The following is a 23,420-nucleotide window of genomic DNA, read 5'->3' on the forward strand; positions in this document are numbered from 1 at the left end:
ACTATTTCTGTATTGTTATGTAATGTCATCCTCTGGCACAAGCATTGAAAGAAGAGAAAAAATGTTTTTTACTCAGGGATACTTATTTTCTGTACATTTCATGGTATTCACAGTGCGTACTATGTTGCAAAAGCTCACTCTGTTCTGTTAGATGACTGATTCTGCTTCTTGCTCTTTGATATCTGATACTTATGTGTACTAGTACACAGGCTCCTAAAATAGTGGGTTTTCCTGGAAGCAGATGGGTTTGGAGCACCCTAAGAAGTGATTGATTTTTCTCTGTTCTATCATGGCTGATTCAGTGCAATAAACTTTTAAAGGATACTGAAGACATTTCATTTTGAAATGCAGAGCTTATATGTAGTGCAGCCATTCGTTTTAGTGATTGTTCAAGTTTGCATGGTGAATCGTTGCCTTGATGCTGTATGTACAATCCCTGACAGAATGGTTACGTATAGAATGTGTACTGTTTGCTTCAGTCGTGAATTGATGCTACATTTAAATGTTTGCACTAAAAACCTGTTATCTCAGATACAGTATAGCTTTTCAGATATGAGACAAAAGATCTATTGTTACAGTCTCAGTGCTACATGTTGTTTATTATGTGCAGATTTTTTTTAGAGTGGTCTTTCAGTCCTTTAGAATGGCCATTACATTAAAAAAAATTAAGAATTCTGCATACATGGTCATGGATATTAGTCATTTTTACAGGGGAGGGAAGGAGGAGGGGAAGATGCAGAAATCCTCCTCCTTTTAGATAGTAGTAACAGTGTGAGGATGCCTTGTCCTCCTTTTTTTTACTTCTGAGATTTTATTGCTGGCAGCCAGATGTGCTGAAACTCCTGACGACAGCATCTATTCACTGCGTGTTTTTAATAGGCTTAGAGAAATATGAGTAGAGTACATGAAAGCAGCTCAGCTTCACACTTGAGCTGGGAATGCCCAAAAAGCTTACTGCTGTTTAGAATTCTTGCTACAGTCAGGAGAAAGCTGCTCGGGTACTAAATCTTCTACGACTGAATTAGAAGAATAATGACTGTACAATTAACTATCAGCCCCTGCTTATTTAGGCACAGTTTTTACAGAGATCAGGAGAAATATGGAACTTGATTGGCATATTTGTATTTGATGGTGTGTACAAAATAGATGACTTTTAAGACAGGTGGTGAAGAAAAATAGAAGGGAAAGAAAGGGAGAAAATGCAATTTGAAACACTGCGCCAGGTCTGCAATTCTGTTTTATCTCATTTTCATGGGGTTTTCTCATCCCCTCCAAATATTTTACAAAATGATCTTTTTGGACAAACGTTGAACAACACTCGGTAAGTAGAAATGAAATATTTTTTCTTCATCATTTCTCTTTTTATGCTGATGGCAATCTATCTGTATGCTTTTCAGTGGGGTACTTTTAGAACTGCACTCCTAGATATTAATATTTTTATGGTAGCCATGAGTCTGTTAGTGTTTTTATATTTTATGTAAGGATTTACATGAGAACAAGTCTGCAGAAATAAAGCCAGCAAAGATAGAATAAAATATTTAAGATGGTTATGTATCTTTCAAGTACATTAGCTGCCATTAGAAGCTAGCATTATTAGCTGTAATCCTTAAAGCATATTAAATATTCATAAACAAATTTGTCAGAGAAAATGATTTCTGTATGGATATGGCAGTGAAAAGATTAAATGCTCAGAGATGTGTCTGTTTAACCATACATAATTTATTGGAAGATGCAAATTAGTAGTCCTGCATACCTTTTGCAAAATAGAAAGCAGTTCCTTCTTTTTAGAAGATTTAGATCCTCTGTGTAATGCTTTCCACTAATGTTTTTAACTGGTCAAATTATAGCTGATTAGTGGATGCTTTGCAGCAGGTCAGTCAGCTCTGTAGGGTATGCTTTTGTGAATAGCTGTTGTTTTGTGGGAATTAGAAATGATAGGGTGAAGTTGTTGTTTATTGGTGTGAGACAGTTTTTGAATAGGTTTCTTAGGATTTTTGGAGGGGTAAAATGAATTAATAATGCCGAATTTCTGTGTTATTATACAGTAAACATATTATAGTACTGATGTTTAGAACTTTTTCATGCGGCTCTTAAATATTAAATATAAAAATATTAATAATTTTATCTAAGAGAGTGGAAGTGCAGGTCAGGAAGAAAAAGATCCTGTAGTTTTTTATAAAGATAGTGCACTGATGGAAACATTCTGGAAAAAGGGTGGAAGTAATAGGCAGAGACTATATCCAGCATTTTAATCTTCTTCTCTGCCTCTGTGGGAGAAATCTCTCCTAAATGTGATATAGTTTCTTAAATACAGGGATATTTGCAATTGGTACTTCATAAAATGGTTATAATTTTATTTCCCATAATTTTGTTGTAAGGATTCTCTCCCTTACTGCTGATAATTCCTTTTAAAATATGTTGATATTTGCTACTGTTCTCAAGTTTTGTTATCTTGGTTATGAATTTCTAATTAGGTATGTAAAATTATGTAGGTAGTTTTAGCAATCATAATCACAGTTATGAATTAAGGTATTTTGAGGTGTATGTGAAATCTGTATTCAGTGAGATTTTTCTTATATCCCTTTGGTATACTGTGAAATATTGGAAGCTCTACAAAATGGAGCAATAATTTACGTATTATCAGCTGTGATTGTAAAGCTGCATATTTCCAAGTGCATAGTTTCAGGCCTGCAGCAACCAGCAAAGCCCTTAGCAACTGTTCTAATCAGCTACCATCCCAGTCCTGATTCCCTGGCTCTGCTTTTGCAGATCACAGTACATGCTTTTTGTAGATCAAGGTGCATGCTTTTTGCTATTTTTTTTTTTACAGATACATGTACATGGTGCTTTTCACTGTTTATTTTCCTTGTGAGACTTGGGCAAAAGCTGCATATAGTATCAGATAAAAAGACATAATTATTTTATTCCTTTGCTGTGGCTTAGATTAGGAGTATATTTATTCTAGAAGACTGGCAAACAAGAAAGCATTGTTAGGAAACAGCCTCCTACCTAGTATGGGCTGTTTTGCTTAGGATGATAATATTCTGTATTTATAATGAACAATGTAATGTTTTTTTAGGTATCAATGCTTTTGGCCTCAAGAAAACATTGTGCAATTTTTAAACAATATGCAGCAGCAATTGTGAGAGATTAATTCATGCATTCTCTGTCTTCTGATACTAAAGTTAGGTGGAAGTATTTTAAGGTTATTGAGTAAAAAGATTCCCTTTTCCAAATAACTATTTGTATTTTAAATCTGATCTTGAGAAAAGGTTTTTGAAGAAGTCACTAAAAAAATCTCACTGGAATTTATTACAGAGAGTAGTCCTTTGATTGTCTTACTGATTTAAAAAATCTGTTATATTTTTTAAATTAAATGAATGTAGTATATAATTTAGATAGATTTTTCATTTAAAGCTTTGCACGATAAATGTAAGGCACTTGCTAAAAACTAATTGTTCATGCATTAAGAGTTAATGCTTCAGAACTGTGGTGTACCTCCGGCATGTAAGAATCTGCTTTGATGAGGTATAGTGTGCTCTATCTCTTTAATCTTCAAAGTTATATATTTTGTCCTTTGATGATCCTTTCTCTTTTGAATAAGGTTTTTTCTGTTTTTACATCTGAAAAGTACAAGTCAGAGTCCAGGAAGATAACGGCTGACATTACACACACAGTGATTAACTGCTACTGCCACAAAGTAATAATGTCAAGAAAACAGGTTAATGCATACAAATTGTACAGTAGATAATGAAGTGTAAAACAAAGTCATAGGAAAGGAGGTAGTATGCATGTAATTTTTATTGAATAGACATTCCTCCTAAGTTTCACATCATTTTTTCTTGGAGTTCTTGTTCTTCAGTTCTTCAGAAAGTTTAGATATGCTGAGATTTTGTTGAAGGAAAGATAGGGATCTTGGGCTCTGCTTTCTGATACTATGCTAACCATTGACAGGAACCTAGATTAAACTGTTTTTTCCTATTTACCATAAAAACTTTATATGAGTTGGGTTTTTATTTGTATAGTTTTAATTTTGCAGTAGCTGATATGAGAGAGCCCAAATGATAGTAAACTCCTTGTGAGTTAGATTGATTTTAGCACTTAAATGGGTTTAGTTATCCCCTCCCAGCAGCTTCTAATGGAGGAATATTGCTGCTGAGTTCTCTTCTGCCAGCTGCAGGGCAGCACTTTGCTGTAAGATGCTCTTGTGAGTGTAAAAGAGAAAGCTGGTTTGCTGGGCCTCCCTCCGACTCCTACACAGCTCTGCCTGACGTTCCCAACTCCAGCCAGCTGGAGCAGTAAGAGCTATCATTTTACCTCAAAATTGTGTTTCACTTGTCTTAGGGTTTGTGGTGCTATTTCCTGGGTAATAAGTTATTTTTTATTGAAAAATTATTAGAATGACCTCATGTTGGGAAACCATAAGAATTGTTCTGCATTTTGAGCATTTGGCAAATAGCTAGTTTATGGAATAAATCCATCGTGTGTCCAGAAAAGAAATCAAGAGAACTTTTATGAAAACACAGTGTGTGCTTGCATTACATCCAAATTTTACAGCAGCATCTAAAGGAGGTTTGCTTTTTTTGTGGTCTAAAATTTTTCTGATTACTTTGAGTGACATGCTATTTGTTCAAATGACAAAAAAACCCAATGAAATAAAGTTTTAAAATATATATTGAACCTTTAATAAATTAGTGAGCTGGATTTTGAGATTTCCATTCTTCTTTAGTGTACAAATATTGTGCTTTGGATGCTCTATTTGTAGCAACATCCTTTGAGAAGTCACAATTGCTTTGGGCAGTATTGAGATTAACACATTACGGCATAATGGCAAGCATCTTTTCTGACTAAAATTAGTACAAAATGTACAGAAGATTATCAATCCAATTTTATAACTGCAGTTTATGTTAGAACCTTTTCTCATAAAATGGAAAGCGGTCAAGTTACTTAAATTTGGTTTCTCTCACATACATATTGTTAGGATTTTTTTACAGTTCACTGAAAGTGAGTTTACTGTCTAGCTTGGCCACACAGGGGCATAACTAATATATTGAACCTAGAACCAGTACAAAGATTGTTCACCAAATTCTGTGTACAATAGAGATTCAGGAATTGTCTCATTTTGAAATTAGAAACACCTAGTTTAAAAAAACCAAATTGTATTTTCTTTCATTAAATGAAACTCCAGTGTTTTTGAAGACTTCTAAGAGTTTTCACTTTTGAAATCCCTTGGTAAGCATATTTTACATAAATACACTGTTTTTTAAAAGATGTATAAAATGCCAAAATAAATTACCTAGTTGGCAAAACTAGACATTTACACTGAAAGGATAATTTTAGCAGAAACATGATTTCTTTTCGTTATTTAATTTCCTGTTTTGTTTCCTACAATATATCCAACCAATATATCTAGTAGTTATTTACCAAAGGTCCATCTTATAATGAAGCCATCAAATGTTGTCAAGAATTACTGTCACAGACAATTGTTATTTTTTCTGGTGTTGATAATCATTACTTTGACATTGAAGGAAAAAGATCACTTTCCCTTCCTTGTTGGGAAAAAAAAACCCTGTCAGAATATTTCTGTATAATAGATTTGAGGGTTTTTTCCCCTGACTATATTAGTTCAACATAGCAAGAGGTTTGCTAATGTTCTAAGAGAATGTTGCATTTTCAAATATTACCAGTCTAAGAGCTAAGAAGAAAACCATCATAAAGGTGTTAGAACTGATAGAATATTGTCCATATTCTGTGGTGCAATACTGCTGAATACTGTAATTGAAGCTGCCTTTCCTTCCTTTTCAAAACTACCTTGTCTATAGGTGCCTTTAAAATTTTAGTTTGTTGGGATTTTCACATCTGCTCCTTTTTACCTCCATGCTAGATTCATAGAATCCTGTTTTAAGTATATTCCTCAAATTTGCAGTTGATATGCTTTCTCAAGTAAAAGATACAGCTTGTTGGCAAATAGATTTATTTGTGTTTCTACCATGTAATTTTTCCTTAATGTATTAAAGACACAGCAAAGCTATTTTCTTCCCTTGTTCTCAACTGTCTGTATCTTGCTTCAGACACAATCAGAATTCCAAAATTAAGCTAATTCCAGTCCTAGACCTCTGTATTACTGTAGGAAATATGTCAAATAATCCTCTATCTTATTTTCTTCCTAAAATGAGAGAAATAAGCCATATTCAGGTGGATCCCTGTGTGCATATATATCTATATATATGTGAACTTCTCTAAACACAAAGGGGAGACTGGCAGCTGGGACAGCAAGTTGTGTATAAAAGGCAGAGAGGAAGTCACACCGCTATGTATTTGGTCTTTCCTGCACCTTTGCCAAGCATTCCTCAGAGAGCACTCATGTCCTCTTTGAGCTGCAGATAAGTGTATCTAACTTCATTTGTCCTTTGGCCCTTGATTAGCTTCTTTGGGGCAAAGTGGGACAAGTAGTATGATTTTTTCTCATCATCTCATGTTTCTGTTTCCTTTGGAAGTAGCAACTGAACATACTAACTTGTCCCAAAGCTATTTATTTCTCAGAGGAAGTTCTGTATTCCATCCCATCTTGGTGGTTGTTGGGTTTTGGGTTTGTTTTTAAGTCCCTATTTCTAGGAAAAACCATTCCTGTAACATTCTGTTACAGATATTTTCAGAGAGAGAAAAGTAAGAGATTTCCTTATAGAACTGTTTCTTTTCCAGTCTCTTCCAGCTCTGGGGAGAGATACCTTCTGTTACTTCCACCTCAGCTGCTACAGATTTAATAAGGTGACATATGCTTCCTCCATGCATCTCACAGAGCTGTGGATATTTGCAGCCATAACAGGTTTCTCTCTATTCTCATTGTGCATCAACTGCTGTTATCTGATGATGGCAATAAAACCCTAGCTGGCATATGATCCTAACCTCCCACCAGGAAGAAAAAAAGAGGGTGGATCAGAGGTGGATAATTTGTCTCAATTCAGCTAGTATGTTAATTTCAGAAATTTAAATAATCCTAAATTTAGAAATGATTAAATATGCTTTAAAACTTGATTTTTTTTCCTCACCTGGGTGAGAGCAACAGAAATCTAAGGAATAACTGAGTTACCAAGTACAACTTTTTGAAGAGAACATGTAAAAAAATCTCTTTCTATTCTTGAATAACTCAGATGATTCCTGTCATTTCTCAGAACAGCCCAAGAAGATGTGGGCATTATCTTCTAGAAAAGGCAGAGATCATAATATTAAAAATGACTATGATATTGTATAGCTGAAACATTTAAGAGATTTGTTTAATGACAAGAGCCCAGTATTTTACAGGAACTGCGTGTTGCAACACCCAGAAATCAAGGTTGCTAGTCTTGACCCTTGAGTGGATAATAGGTGTGTCTGAGGGCAGATTGAGCTGTAGTGACTACAGCAATAGCTAGCCCTATGTATCCATTTTACTCTTCTTCAGGGTGCTGTCACTGATAAAACTGGCATGAATGCTAAGCAAACCTGCTCCATCCTGCCTCAGCTGGGAGTAAGTTTTTTGTATTGGTGTGCATCAAAGTCAATACCTCAGACTGTTTCCTCTAACTGGTCAGACTCACACGCATAAATATTTCATTTTTTCCAACTGTGTGGTCAAAAGCTCCTAGTGAGAATCTTCACCAGTCCTTCTTTGCTGATTACCAAGTATGTTTAAAAATCACAGAATATTCTGAGTTGGAAGGGACCCACAAGGATCATAAAATTCCAGTTTCTGGCCCTGCACAGCTCCATCCCCAGGAGTCACACCATGTGTCTGAGAGCATTGTCCAAACACTCCTTGAAGTGTCAGACTGATGCTGTGACACCTTCCCTGGGGAGCTGTTCCAGTGCCCAGCCACCCCCATGGATGAAGAACCTTTTTGTGATATTCAACCTAAACCTCCCCTGACACAACTCTAGTCCATTCCCTCAGATCCTGTCACTGGGACTATAGAGCAGGGATCAGTGCCTGCCCCTCCTCTTCCTCCCATGAGGAAGTTGTAGCTGCAATGAGGTCTCCCCTCAGTCTCTTCTTGACCAGACCAAGTGACCTCAGACACTCCTCATATGAGGCTTCCCCTCAAGGCCCTTCACTGTCTTCGTTGCCCTCCTTTGGATGATAAGAGGTAAATCTTTCTTACATGGTCGGGTCCAAAACTGCACACAATAATGGTTAACAGCACTCATGTAGCCCTCACCTCTTTACACTCCTTTATAGTTTTAGCTTTTTTCGTTTTGGGTTAGTAATCACATGCACATTTATGGTAAAATCTGCCTGCTAATGGTGCTATCCCTTTACCAGGTCAGGAGCAGTAATTATACTGCATTGTAGAAACATGGGGCTTTGAAAAGCAAAACTTTCCTTACCAGAAAAAAGCTATGTCTTCACTTTGTTCTTTGATTGAGAAGTTTTGCTGATGTTCCTGCCACAATTACTGAAGCAATGGAATGAAGACCACTTATGTTGGTGTGAGTTTGGACATTTCTTCATTATTTCTTTTTGGTTTGTTCTTTTGGGTATAGTATAGCTATGGGTCGAAAGAGAACGTAAAAGGAAAACAAAATTTTTTAAACCTCTAATATCACATCTTACAGATGGACAGAATAGCACAAATAACATTGGGATGTTTGGCTGTGTAGCTCTGGCTAAGCTGGGGAGAGTGGAAGAGTGCTACAGCTACCGAGCTCCTTTCCTGTCAGGTGCGACAGGACTGTCCTACAAGTCACTAACTATGGACCATCATCCCTGTAGATTTCTCAGGAATATGGTCTGGATTTTCCACTACAAATGCAGAATGAAGGTTTACTCATAGAACTGTGTGAAACACTGTGCTTCAAAGTGGTTCAAGAAAGATTGGTATTGAGCCTCAAACAATCTACAGGGTTCTGAGAAAGGAATAAATGAATATAATATTGACCCCTGAAAAATGGTGAAATCTGAGATGAGTTTTGGAGGTAATGGCATAATTTTAACTTTACCCTGAGATAAAAGGTTTGAAGCAGAAGCTGGAGGTATTTCAAGTCCTTGGCTTCACTTCAGCATATGTTTTGCAATAGGGAGGCAAAGTCAGCCTTCTGAAAGCTGCTTTTTGGGTTCTGAACCTGAGAAGGAATATTTATGAGACTGAGAAATGAAACAAAAATGTTATGTATTGGAGAAATTTGTCTGAAAGCTACCTAAATTTGAAAGAGATTAGAGATTGAAATGCTGAAACCTTAACTTCGTTTGTTTTATAAAAGAATTGAGTTGGATATATTGCAAGTCAGAGGGAATTTGATTAATGCACTTTATCCTTGCTACAATATTTGAGTTGCCTTTCTGATTAAGATATACTTCCAAATTCCCATCTTCTGGTATTCAAGACAATTTTTTGTCATGAAACTTCATCAATATTTTGAATAAATGAGTTTTAAGCCCTTGTCTCTTAGAAAGTAGTAGTCGCATATATCATAATAGGAATAATTAACTTTAATTGTTAAAGGTATACACAACTAAGTTAACAAGCAAGTAATGCAATTATAATTGATTTAAGATAGTTTTCATTATTAACCTTTAAAATAAGACATACAGTCACAGACAAATGCTCTAAACCAAAAAGTTTAGTCTGTGGTTTAACTACTGTGCACCAAATATAAGACCTTTTAGCATGTATTATGTGTCATAAATAACACATCATTTCAATATTAAATAAATAGTAGAATAATGAAATAATAATATTTCTTGCAAATTTTAGTATTTTTTCTCTATATAAAACATTAAGAATATTTTTAAAGTGACCAAAGGAGATGATGAATAAAACATTACTAAAAGATGGAACCTCAGAATTTCAGGAAGACTTAACACTACAATTATTGATTATGTCTTCTCCTATAAAATATATTTTCAAGTATAGCTATACAAAATTAAAATAACATTAAAATCTTTGCCTGAAACAAGATGTTTAAAATCTCTCCTCCCCTCCTACCCTCTCCTCTTCTATACACTGATGTTTCTATCTACGTTTCTTGATTTTCCTAATATTATGTTTTAGGTTGTTGCTCCTGTGGCTTCAGATTGCACTCAAAAGTGCATTTTGTGTGGATTTGAGGACCCCAGGAGTAGACTTTCATTCACTTAAGGACCTCAATTTTTTCCCTGCTAAATGGTTGTATTGTTCTGCTACAGAATTACAAGAACAATGAGTATTTTAGAGAAAACTCAATTTTTATCGCTCTTCTGTTTCACAGTGACTCTAACACAGTTCAAGCATTATTCAAATAACCTAAAGTAAAATCTTCTAAGTGCCCTGTTTGCAAGAACTCTTCCAGTAAGACACGCTTCATCTACCTGTCATACTTTGAAAGTTTTTGAAAAGTGTCAGGGAGGACAGAAAAGGTTTTAAAATACAATAAAAAAACTGAATAATTGAAATTATTTATGTCCACAAAAGCTTTCTTGTGCTTAACAGATATCTTTCATGTTGAAGTTGCTCATTTGTAAGACACAGCATAATCAGAATGTATAAGTACTACCTGCAATCATAATTCAAATCTGTTTTTTAATAAAGCATGAGAAGAAAATATAGTGTTGTTCAGTCAAAGAACCTGGCAAGTACAGAGGTCTAAATTCTACACTTACCACTGTCAACATCTCCTTTGTAGTGCCAGGAAAATCATGTGAACTTCACAGCTGGAGTTCCCAGGAATATATGTCTTAATACCGCATGTGCCTCTATGAGTTTTAATTTATAAATATTTGCAGAGGTCTTGTGATCATGAATTTGTAAATATACGAATGAAAATAAAAATTAAATTTTGGTTTTCTTTTGGAATTTAGGTACATCTTTAGACATTAGAATATGTGGCAGAGTAATTTAAGTACTTCAGAGATACACAAGGATTTTGTGCCTTGCCCTTCATTTGCACCCTTAGTCTTAGCAGATGCACATTGTTTCCTATTGCTAACTAGATTGTTTCCTTAGGTACTGACAGCTACGTGGCTGATGTGTCCTCACTACAGTGAGATTTTTTTCTTGAGATAGATCTTTCAGCACTTTTAAATTCAAATATTGAACATTATTCATATACAAAGAAAGCAAATGTATTCACAAAGACATTCTTAACAAGTGTGAGGATGTACATTAAGCATGTTAAAATTGTAGAGTCATAGAATTCTTTAGGTTGGAAAAGACCTTTAAGGTCATCACTTGCAACTGTTAACCCAGGACTGCCAAGTCCACCACTAAATCATGTCCCTAAAAGATAATAATAATATGATGTAAAATTTATTATATCACATGTAATATATGACACACATATTAATAATATAAACATTGTAATGTAATATACTATATAATGTTGCGTGTAATGGAGACACTAAAAAATTGGGTAACCATACAAGATGCTCAGGAACTATGCTCACAGGATTGCAGTAGTGTACAAAAAAACCCTGTTCTCCTGTTAAGCACAGACAAAAACTTATTTTTAATTGTTAATTAATAATTATTTATTTGTTATTAATTCTGCACAGAATTTTGTGGCCTCATGACAGTATGCTGGTCAAAAAACTGCAAATCTACATTTTTGTGGGTTTTATTATTAATTCCATGCAACTAATGCAAAGGAATTTTTATTGGATTTTGGTCTTCTGATGTAATCCACTATGAGTAAGTCTGTGTCTTGGAGTTCACGGCTGAATGTAGAAATAAACTCATTTCCTACTTACCTTTATTTGGGAAAGTTTTAGAATAATCACTGTGTCTAAATGCTGCCTCAAAAATCACTTTTTTCATGGAAATTATGCAAAATACATTCGTTTTATTTCATTTTAATCACATATGGGTGATATCTGAGCTGCACTTTTGGCATACAGAAAAAAGTCTGTTGCATATATTCACCTTGATTGGAGCAAGTGGATATTGAAACCAGAGTTTAGATCAGATTGTGGACTAATCTCAAATCTCCTGCTCTTTCAGCTGAAGTGAAATGAGCTAACTAAAGGGAAGAAAGAATTCTATATCTTTTAATACATCTTTGGCAGGACATCAGTTTTACTTGATATCTGGGAGTTTCATTATAACAATTCCGAATTTGGAGTGATGTGGTATTTATGTGATGTGGTTTTATCTCTGGAAGGTAATGTTAACTCGAATGAAAATGTGTAGAAAAAGCAGACTGCAATGTAAGGAGTGCAACAGGGTGAAGGTAAGATAGGAAACAGAATTTATTGTATAGACCTATTCACTGAGTTGCAGTTATTTCTGTCTCTTGCCTATCTGTGTTATTTTCTTCTGCTTTGGTGAAAAAATGCTGCAAAATAATAGAATATCTCATTAAATTCTATGTCATGTATCCCTCATGGGTACAAAACTTAAACTATGGCAAAAGAGCTGAATATTTCATTATCTCCATGTACCTAAATAAGACATTACTGAAACTAATTTCTCTCCTTATTACTTTATATAGGGTTGAATCTGAATTTGTTACATAAAAACACTTAACAAAAAGTCCAATGTCTTTCTTTGCTCATAACACTATCTAAAACCAAATAACTTACCTTTGTTTAAAATTTTAAAATTATTTTTCACTAATGGCCATTGGTGGTTTTTTTTTGCTTTCCAGAAGAAAATGCACTGATTTAAATTATGTAACTAAAACCAAGAGAAGGTAACATGTTCTCAGCCTAATAAATTAATATCAGGGTTTTTTTCAGTGCTGTACTGGATTGCTCAGTAGATGTACTGAGCAGATCTAGAAAGAAAATCTATAGAAATTTTCTATTATTTGGACAGGTTTTGTGCTTAATTACTTCATACAGTGTTATTTTAGAGCATGCTTTAGCAAAGACTGAACGAGATACACTAAATAAAGAAATGTTACAATCATTAATCTGGATGCACTTTATACTGATTGCAAATTGACTAATACCAGCATGAATATGATTTTATGTTTATATATCTATATACATCTACAGAAAAAAAAAAAGAAACATAGTAAGGACCTTTGCATATAGACCTAGACTTTGCCTGTACTTTAAACTTATTGTGAAGCCCAATTTAGAAGCATTACTAAATGGGAAAAAGAGGTTTATTAGAGCTGCTGTGGTGGAGAATAATGTCAGTATCACAGCAGAAGTCTGTATTAACTCTGCAGTGAAAGCATAGCCTCAATTTCACATGATTTTATTTTCTATCTGTGCACAGTGTGCTGATTAGCTCTACTTTCTGCTGCAGGGCTGCTGCATTTTATTTGTGCTATATAATCATGTATAATAAATAAGGCAGTTTGAATATTTAACCAGTAATGATACTACATTAATGCAGGTATCCATAAATTATCATTAATTAATTATGGTTCCATAAGTAATGTGATTTTTTTTTTCCTTCGAAGGAGAATATTTAACTTTGTTGCTTGTATGAAGGAAAACAATCTCAGGTATTCCTAACATTCTCTCAGGAAAGTTAGATTGATCTGAGTATCTTGAAATCTCATCTTTAATCTTGTAAAATAATATTATAGATATATATAAATTTGGTCTCTTTGTTTTTTAAACTCTGCACAAACAGTACAAGGAATAAGGTATTAGGATAAATTTTCCTATATTCTTTGTAACTGTATGATCTGCTAACTGAAAAAAGATTGGTGCTGGCTAAGGCTGCTTTTCCTGAATCATTATGGATCTTGATTAGTCAATTAAGATTTTTCTTTTTCACTCTGGTGGTTAATTTTATTTTAAGTTTCATATTCAGAAGTAATTTATTTGATAAAAGAGGATTCAATATCTATTGTTACAGATGTTGTATACAGAATGATAAAATGGCTTGGATTGGAAGGGACCTTAAAGATCATCCAGTTCCAACTCCCCTGCCATAGGCAGGGACACCTTCCACTTGATTAGGTTCCTCAATGCCTCATCCAACCTGACCTAAATATTGTTGTCCTCAGGAAATATAATACAACCAAGTAGGTACATTTTACCATAAAATCAGTATATCTCCCAAGTAGCCTTATATCCTTCTGTAAACCATCTTTCTATATGTTGGATGAGAATTTTGGCTTCTACAGAACTAGTTGGAAAAAGGAACTTTGTATCTGAACTCTTAAAATGAACATATGTTTATTGTATATCACTTAGAAACTGAGCTTGAGATAATATGGAAAATATTTCAGAAACAACAGTGAACTTTAGATAAACATAATTTGTAGCATGGCAAATTTATGTTTTCCACAAAAAGTCCACAGATGCCTGCTGGGGCTGACCATGACTGGTAGGTTATCAGCTAAATGAAAAGATGTGAAGACTGTCTTTGGTTTTGCGTAGTATTTCTAATTGTTAACTATAGGGGTGAATTTGCTGTCCTCCACGTCTCTGAGACCCTGATATTTGGATCACTGTGCATAATTCTGGACATGCATTTTTAGCAAATCTGGGATTCAGAAAAAGCATAAAGTAAAACATTTCAGGAGAGAATAGTGAAGAGAGATGAAAATATGTCCAGGTTAGTTTAGCTAGTATTTAAAAGAGACAGACTAGCAGCAGCAATATGTATGTGATTACTCAAACCACAAGAAGAAAGAAGATTTATTTGGCAGATTTTAAAAAAAACAAAACATGGAATGTGATGTAAAGAGTGGAAGGCTTCAACTGTGAATGCCCATGCAAATTTCTTAACCTACCACAGCATAGAATTCATCCCATAGGAAATGGTATAAGCCTTAAATTAGATTGAGTAAATTCTATAAAGTGACTGTGGAGAAAGATCTTTCATTGTCATGGAAACAAACTAGATGATCTAATAAACATTTTCCATCTCTAGCTGTGTCTATTTCTGCCATTCACTTTCAGGTGAATTTAGAAAATGGAGGTCTTTTTTATTGTTTTCACTGTCTGGCATTACAGGATAGTATACAACAGCTGAGATTTAAGTGCTATTTTAGGAAGTTTATATTTCAATAAGATCAACTAGGAGTTGTTGTTTCCAAACCATAAATGCCTAATTAAGACACATGGAGTAAACCTCATTAATAATATGGCAAATATTGCTACTATTATTCCTGTTTTCTTCTGCATCATGTGAGCATCCCTTCTATTATATTTGTCTAATTGTGCTGTCTCTCAGTCCAATGCAAGTCAAAGAAATGAAATGAAAATTAATTACTTTTATTTACCCTTTACCTAAATTATCCCTTTGACAAGACCTTGTTTTCAGAAAAATGTGTGTATCATGTTTGTATGTTACCCATTACCAAAAATTTTATAAAGTAAACTATTTGCTTGGAGGATTCTTTAAAGAATAATATTGCAGATGAAATATGTGTTTCTTCCTATGAGGTTAAAAGTTAATTTCACCTAGCACCAATCTAACACTCTTTCTTCCAAAGAGGCGACTTTTGCCTGATCATACCAGTAGTTAAGATCATCAGCAGTTGTGTTTGCTTAAATTCTGATTGTATATTTAGTCTATCTTCACACAACTTAATTCTGAAATCAAGTATCTATAAAAAGAAGTAGTAAAAAAATCCAGGGACAGAATGTAGAGATTCTGAAGGCATTCTTAATGCCTGCTACACTTATCGGCAGTTTCTAAATTTTCAGCAGAAAGGTTTTACCCTTTGCATTGCTAAAATAATTTTCAGTTATATAAACTTTATGAGTCAGACAGTGTATTTACCAACACATGAAATGGAGCTTATATGAAAAGTTCAAAATCTAGAAGGAATATTTCAAAGGCTAACACTGTGTTTGAGGGGTTGGTATCAGGTACCCAGAAGGAAATGAGGCTTTTGTCTCACCTGACTTCACATGCTGCTTGGAAGCATCACAGGCCTCCAGTGAAATCAGTGGAGACACATCAGTATTTTAGGGCAGAGCCATGTGAAATATTTGTGGCAGCTGCATTAATTTAAGTGTTTGGCTGACCTGAAGAGGGGAGGCAGTAGTAGCTTCATTGTTTTGGGGAGCTCATTTACAGAGGAATGTGAGTGCAAGGGATGCAATTACCATTCCTTGAAAATTTCCTTGATGCCTAGATTCCAATTCATGCTCCTGGCTCACATTGTCATCTAGCATTTCACATGCTGAAGATAATTAACCAGTTAATGGCAATTATAACGAAACTCAGAGTATTCTGAGAAAAGGACTGTGACACAAATATTAATTATCTCATATTAATATGACCATTAGAGGCACCCAGATTTTGAATCAGTTGTCTAAATGAGGTCACTGTATCCTTCTTATAGGGATTTGAGTGGTTACTTTGGCATTGTAATGCATGGAAATATTTAATGATAATATAAAATCTAAAGAAAACTGAAGTTGCTAAAGAATAAATATTTGTTTATAACATTAATAGTTTATTTTTCCTTAGACAAAGCAGTTCCTTCTATTAGATTGTAAGATTCATGTAGAGAAAAGAATTAATGCCTCAAATAGTGTGATAGAGAAATGCTATCTTTTTCCTTAGCAGTTGATATGTAGTGTCTATTAAAAACCCCCTTATTCTTTCCTCTAGCTGCTGTGATTGTTGATAAGAGCAATGGAGCTGCTTAGAGAATAAACATTAACATTTTATTATTAACAGTTAAATGAAATACATAATGTAAGAATAATGAAATTCATATTACCACAGCCTGAGTCTGTGAAAATTAAAATGCTGATTGAGGCTACTCAAATATATCTATTGAAATCCAAAAATAATCTTTGAATAATCTTTTAATGGGGGGTCCAAGCCTACAGCAACTTTTTTTTATCCTTGGATGCTTTGAGAGCAGTGGAACTTTTCAGAAGGTAAATTTACCAAATGATTCACTGCAACCACAATTTAATGTGATTTGCCAGTAGTGAGCTCTATACTGTAATACTTGCCATAGAAGCAGATTATTTTCAACTAAACTACATATCAGAGTAGTAACTCTCAGAGTTATTTTTTCAAACACCTTCACTGTTTAACACCATTCAACTTCCTGCACTTTACAGAGATTGGTTTCTAAACTGAAAATTTCAAATATAGTCTTGCACAAAAAATTCTCAGAAAATATTTCAGACTCATAAAAAAAATCATCATATTCCTGATTAGGGTACATTTTAAATGAGTCTATTTCAGCTTATTTAAAGTTCTTTTAAAGCTGTTCTACATCCATGATAGCCTAAGGATAACTACAGTGCTGCCTACCTTTGCTTTCCTTATGGCTGTCAATAGCAGCTGGTGCAACCAAAGACTGAAATGAAAAAGAATCAGCCTAAAATAGTCACATTTTACAGAATATTAATTTAGATAGGCTCTGTGTACCAGAAGAAAAATAATAATACTAATTCATTAAAAATAATAAGCAACACTTGTCAGATATTTGTCTAAGAAGATTTTTGCATTGATTCTGATTGTGTTTAAAGAATAGCCACAGGAGAAAAATCTAATATAAGTGCTTAAAATTAAACTTATTGTCTGTTTATTTCTGTTTTAACTTAATTTCATCTCCTGTGCCACGTTTTCCAGAAATTTCTCCTTTTTTTCTTTTTCTATAAAGTAGAGACAACATAAAATTTAATTGAATAGCTCTGAAACACTGTGCAATTAATTCACTCAAACAAAAAGCATACTTCACCAAATGCTTCAGAACACATATCCAACTGCACTGTCAGACTGTCTGGTTCCAGATAAGTTTTCTCTTCAGTCATTTAGAGATGCAATGTTAGACTGTAAATTATTGTCAATATCCATCAAGGATATTTTTCAGAATATGTATGCATACACAGGTACACATTTTTAAAAATAGGTGTAATAATTAACAAAAATTTGTGACTATCCTAAAGAAGAATTACTTTTAAAAAATATTGGGCATACATTTTGAAAAATAAATATGTGTGCATCTTGTAAATCAAGCAGTTCATAGAAACCTGTGGATAAGTACGTAGGTAGTTGATTGATAGATCACGGACACCTACATTTTTATGACTCAATTTGCATAATTCTTACATAGTTCTGAGAAATTCCTGCCACTTCCGCTTGTCACCTAACAAGCTTGTAGTACTGTATGAGGTTCCTGAGTGTGATGCCTCAGGTTTTAGCTTTTCTATTTTTCAGATTCTTTACTGTTTTACTGTGCAGTTCTGAGCTTCATATTAGGGGATAGTAGGCTCTCTTCACAGAGTAGGCAGACAAAACACTTCCTTCTCTAGCTGGGGACCAAGGACAAATGATCCAAATTTCAGGCCCAAGAGCATAAACAACAGTGGACTGAAGAGAGAAAAACAAGAAGGATGGAGCTTCATAACCTAAAGCTATAACTGGACAATTAACTCCAATATGCAAATGGACCAGAACTTATAAAACTGTGAGACCTTGTGACGAGTTGTCATTTTGTGACCATTTTGGGTTCATCTTGTGTGTAGGCCTGGCTGGGCTCTTGGGCTGCCCAAGGCGTGTCTAATAAATACCTGCTTTATTCTTTAGCGCTGTCTAGTCTCTGTTCCAGGTCAGCCTTCACGACCTGGAACAGAGGTCGTGAAGTGGAGCACTCTGGTGCGGGAGTGCTCAGAGGCAGAGGACGCTCCCAGACCTGATGGCAGCACGAGACACTCTGACCATGGACACTCACAAACACTCCCAGAGCCCTCATAACATCTTAGTTAGAGAGTGCACAGCTGCAGCCTGGCATCCTCTGTCCCCCTGTTAGAGAGAGAATAAGGACATCCTAGAAGGTGACCACAGCCAAAGGCTCAAAGTTGAGAGCCATGAAGCAAAGCTCTCCTGGAACCACCAAGGGATGCTCCAGGCAATGGAAGCAGGAGATGAGGGAATGAGAGTACATAGCAAAAATGCCAAAACTTACAAAGAATTTTCTCTGCTGGTGATATGGCCTGCTTCATTAGGGCCAGGGATCTGGTCAGATGTTGCAGCAGGGGCCTATATTAGTTGACTTAGGTCTCCCACAAATAGTTTAGAAACAGTGGGTCAAATTCTCGGATTCCTTAATCTTCTAATTTGCTATATAAGAATGGTTAATGATTAACTTTGCATTTTACTTCCTACTTCATGAACTATTTAGGAAGCAATTGTCATTGTTCTCATACCTAAGTTCTTGCAAGGATGGAAGACTATTTTGTTTTCTCCTCTTTGACTCTACAACTTTATCCTAGCCAGACCCTATTTTCTGATTTTAAGATATGATTTATTAGAAGGTGGGACAAACAGTTGCATGTATTTTTCTCTCCTATGTGTAATGGGTATTTATGCACATATGTAATAAAATCTGACAGCAGCACACATAAAAATATATCATTATCTGTTAGACTAAGAACAAGTAAATGTTTCTGTTTCAGTTAATTTTCTGTAAATGTAAAGCTCATAAAATTTCAAGAAAAGAATATGTATTGAAAGCAGGTTGTTGATGATGATAGACCCCATGAAATTGGAGAAAATAAAGGAATCTTTATAGGTTAATAGCAAGTGATTAATGAATAATTTGTTGGTTTTTTTGTTTTACTTTGATATACTGTTTCATATACTCCCTCTTACATAAAATATTGAGATTTTGACTGGAATTAAACAACTGTTGATATGGACTGCATAAAATTTACTTGCTAAGCACATTAAGCAATGTTTAATGTCACTTCCAATCCAAACAATTCTATGAATCTATATTTTTGGGTTTTGATATCTCAGTAGCCTTTGAGATTTTCCTAAGGAGCAGAAAAGGAGTATGTACTGTTATTATTATCAATTATGTATTAACCATTTGTCCATAGATTACAGATGACAAGATAAGCACTGGCAACAACAAAGCTGTAGGAGGCAAATCTATCCTTTAATTTAAAAGAAACTCTGTTCTCTATTTTTGCTATTAGAAGACTAATTTCTAGGTTAGAAAGAAACCAGATATTGATGTTTGGTCTAAACTGTTCTGGGAACATTTAATTCTAAACATAAGTTGAGTGAAAAAATGTCCAGGAAGCTCTCTATTTTAAATAAAAGTATTGTACTAATAATACAATAAGAGTAATGGTCCTGCATAAAAAATATTTTGCTATTTTCATCATCCATAAATATATAATTAATTACTTAATGAATGGATTGATTATTATTGTATAAATTTGCTGACCCACTACTGCATTCACTGTAGTCTTGTACAATACTGTAGCTCTAAGATGCTCAAACCCTAACAGAAAGAATACCTTACAAGCTGTGGAGGAGAGTAATAAAGCAGACCATCTTCCAGCACAGTACATTGTGGAAGTGGTTAAATAATATCCAGCTGGCCTCCAGACAGTGCAGTCAAGATAGTCAATGTGATGGATTTAATGGAGTGAAAGAGGCAGGGCTCAGAGTCTCAGGGCTCTTTCCCATGCTTTTGGCATAGGAAGAAGCCTCTCTGTGGATATCATAAGTGAAGTGCAAAAAATCTGTCACCTTCTCAGCAGTATGTGATTTATTATCATCATTGTGGTTATTGTGCTAAGTTATTATGGTTACTGTAATTAAATCTTACATGTGAGAAAAGAGAAAGAACTGAGGACGCTCAAGCAGGATCAGAGGTGAGATACAGTTTGGAGCAAGTACATGAGTATCTGAAAAATTGAATGAATTACTAACATATCAGGAACTGCTCATAGGAATGTTGCAATTCCAAAGTTCACTGATGATCAGGATAAAATTCAAAGAAAATTAGTTGGGTAGAATACTAATAAAGGAACAATAAGAGTTTCAAACAGGTGAGTTTGACAATGGGGTAATGGCTTGATGAGTCAGTACCTTGCTTTTGGTAGTGACTTTTGACTTGTGTTTCATGACTTAGTTATTCATTTAGACAAAATTCTGTTTTTCTGAGAGGTGTGAATATAAATCAAGTATGACCAGATTCACCATGTGGGAGATAAGTGTGAAAAATATTTGTAAGATCATCTCCTGTAGCCAGTTTTAGATTCAGTTCTTCCATAGGGATTTTCCCTCCTGGGAAGAGCTTAAGAAAGCTCTACATTGGAGTTCAAAGTCTCTGGAAAGCCTGTCTTAAAGTTTAAGAGGCTAAAGATGCAGCATATTTAAAGAATGTGAGATATTCACTTTGCAATGGTTGATAAGTGTATGCTCCATGAAAAGTTTTCTTAGGTGCAGGAAAATCCATTAGCTGCAAGGAAAGTAAGATCTCAGACTAGAATAAGGTAGAAGTTTTGTCCTCGGATTCAAAGACTTGACATCAAAATACTCTAAATCACAACTGAATATTTTTCAGAAAATTGTTTTTCAACTTGAATGGAATTTGTGGTCATGGTGTAAGAAATCTTGTAGTCTTTGTAATCTGAGAGAGCTCAGAAGTTGGTAAGAATAATTCCCTTATAATGTAATTTATATAGTAACTAAAGACCAAGTGGAGGATATAAACCTACAAAAATCTATATCCTCAGAGATTTGAGACAAAAGGAAGATAAGGAAGTCTGTAGTAAATATAAGGGAGTAGGTGTCTGGGTGGAGATAAAACTGCTATATAGGAGCAGAGTGTAAATGTGCATAGCAGTAATGCAGTCTGCTTATGGACACATGGTAGTTCAAAGCTGGAAATATATCAGGCAGCATGGTCATCTTATAGATCTTTTTCCCCAAGATATTCCTGTGGGAAATGGTCCAAGTTTATTTCTTGTGAACATAATATTCATTCTGTTTTGTTACTTTGTCTATATGGAAGAACAATATCAACAATAACATGAAAAAACGCCAATATTAATTGAGCACAAACTGGTGAATATGATTTCACTTTTGAAGCAAAATTTATGAATCTAAGAAATTATTTTGAATTTAGGAATTCATCTTGATAATGAAATATTATACACAATGCTGTTGTTTAAAATTTTTTCTCCTTAGACATTTGCTTTTTATCACATTCTTTTTTTTTTTTTCCAGTGAAACAGACTATTGGATTTCAGAAAATTTTGCTCTTCTTTTGACATCCTTACTAATGTGTTTTGTAGCTGCCAGCAGTCAATAACATATATTTTAATTCAAGCAAATTTTCCATAGCAGACATTTCAAATAGTATTAATTTTATCATTGATTTTGCTTTAAAACAAGCCTTAAGGCATCACTATCTTATGTGAAAATATAATTTTATGTCTTCTTTATTATTTAAATATATACTCCTGTATGTTTTTAATTGTATTTATTACGTGCCTTATGTATAAATTTAGTAGTAGATTTAGTAGTAGTTTTCTGTGCATTTTAAGAAGCTTTTCCAGGTGGTGTGTATTGCTGTTTCCTGCAGCCCCCATCAAAGTATTTATGATGATTCTCATAAATTTCTTTGTCCTCGTTCATCTCATAAATGCTGAAGCTCAGTGATCTCATGCTTTTATGTTGTTCAGAAAATATTCTTATTTTGAGCAACAACTTTCATTACAATCCCTCGTAGTCTTTCCAAATGATTCCAATTCTAAGAGGGTTATTGTTAAGGAAGCACACCTCATCTTTTGGTTTCTGTTTCCATGCATTAGATCATGTTACTATTTTTCTTAATTCAAGGGAATACCTAGGAAATTTGTTTCTCTTTTGATAAACTGAATATACTGCACTGATGGAGTCTTTATTAAGTGACGTATTCCCAGTGGTTGAACCATGCCTATCTGTACTTCCTGGAGTTCAATCATTAGATGTAGACCTGATTTTCAAAGGCAGTTGCAATATAAATTTAATATAATAATACAACTTCTGTAATCAATTAAATTTCCTCAGTTCTTAGTTATAAATTCAAGAATTGTATCAGTCCCTCTGTTTTTTCTTAAAAGTTGAAGTGACCACTTCCCAGTTTGGAGTCTTCCATTCTAATGTTATGAATTGCTTGTTTTATCTTGCTGTTAAGGCTTGCATTTTTAGCTCTTCTGCAACATGATTTTTGAAGTTGTTCCTCCCTTTAGTCATTCATTTAGTGTCATCTTGACAAGTACATGCCTGTTTGGGAGATATATAAATGTCAATGTGTAAGGAAGTATTGGCACAACGCCCCCAGTGCCTCAGGGTCTAGGAAATCACAGTTAACACATCACCTTGCTCATTGTGTAGCCCATTTGAAGCTACTGTGTACGAACTTATAAAATCTGTATCATTTAAAGATATAAGCCAATCATAACTAACATTAATGTTGGTACTGATGGAATGGGAAATATTGTGATCATACCACCTAATATTACCTAATATCAATAAATCATGTGACTTCCTTCCAAACCACAGGAGAGCAATACTTGCTGGGTGTTTCTGTCTGCCAACTGAAAAAATTTCCAGTTCATAACAAGGCTCATATAAATGAATTCCTGTGCTCTTAATGTACTTGCAGAATACTTCATGTCTTTCTAACCTCATCTGACAAGGGATTTTCCTTATATATTTTTGTCTCCATTACCAGGTTCTTGATAACTTCTAGTTTTATGTTAATTATTCTCATAATTTCCTCTTTTCTGTGTGTTA

At 34.4% G+C, this 23,420-nt stretch overlaps 1 protein-coding gene across 35 annotated transcripts in view; it reads left to right on the forward strand.

The window, feature by feature from the left end:
• The window catches only part of RIMS2 (regulating synaptic membrane exocytosis 2), a 447,681-nt gene that overhangs the window by 133,963 nt on the left and 290,298 nt on the right, over positions 1–23,420 (forward strand). For 15 of the 35 annotated variants that reach the window (XM_041412625.1, XM_041412643.1, XM_041412647.1 and 12 more), the window contains exon 1: positions 1,200–1,321. The exons of the other annotated variants lie outside the window; for them this stretch is intronic. In XM_041412625.1, the coding sequence (XP_041268559.1) occupies positions 1,200–1,321 (122 nt within the window). Of the gene's footprint in view, positions 1–1,199; positions 1,322–23,420 lie in introns of those variants that run through there. 35 annotated transcript variants of the gene reach the window in all.

This window comes from Onychostruthus taczanowskii, unplaced genomic scaffold (genome assembly GCF_017590055.1).
Source record: "Onychostruthus taczanowskii isolate IOZ18803 unplaced genomic scaffold, ASM1759005v1 scaffold4, whole genome shotgun sequence".
NCBI lineage: Eukaryota > Metazoa > Chordata > Aves > Passeriformes > Passeridae > Onychostruthus > Onychostruthus taczanowskii.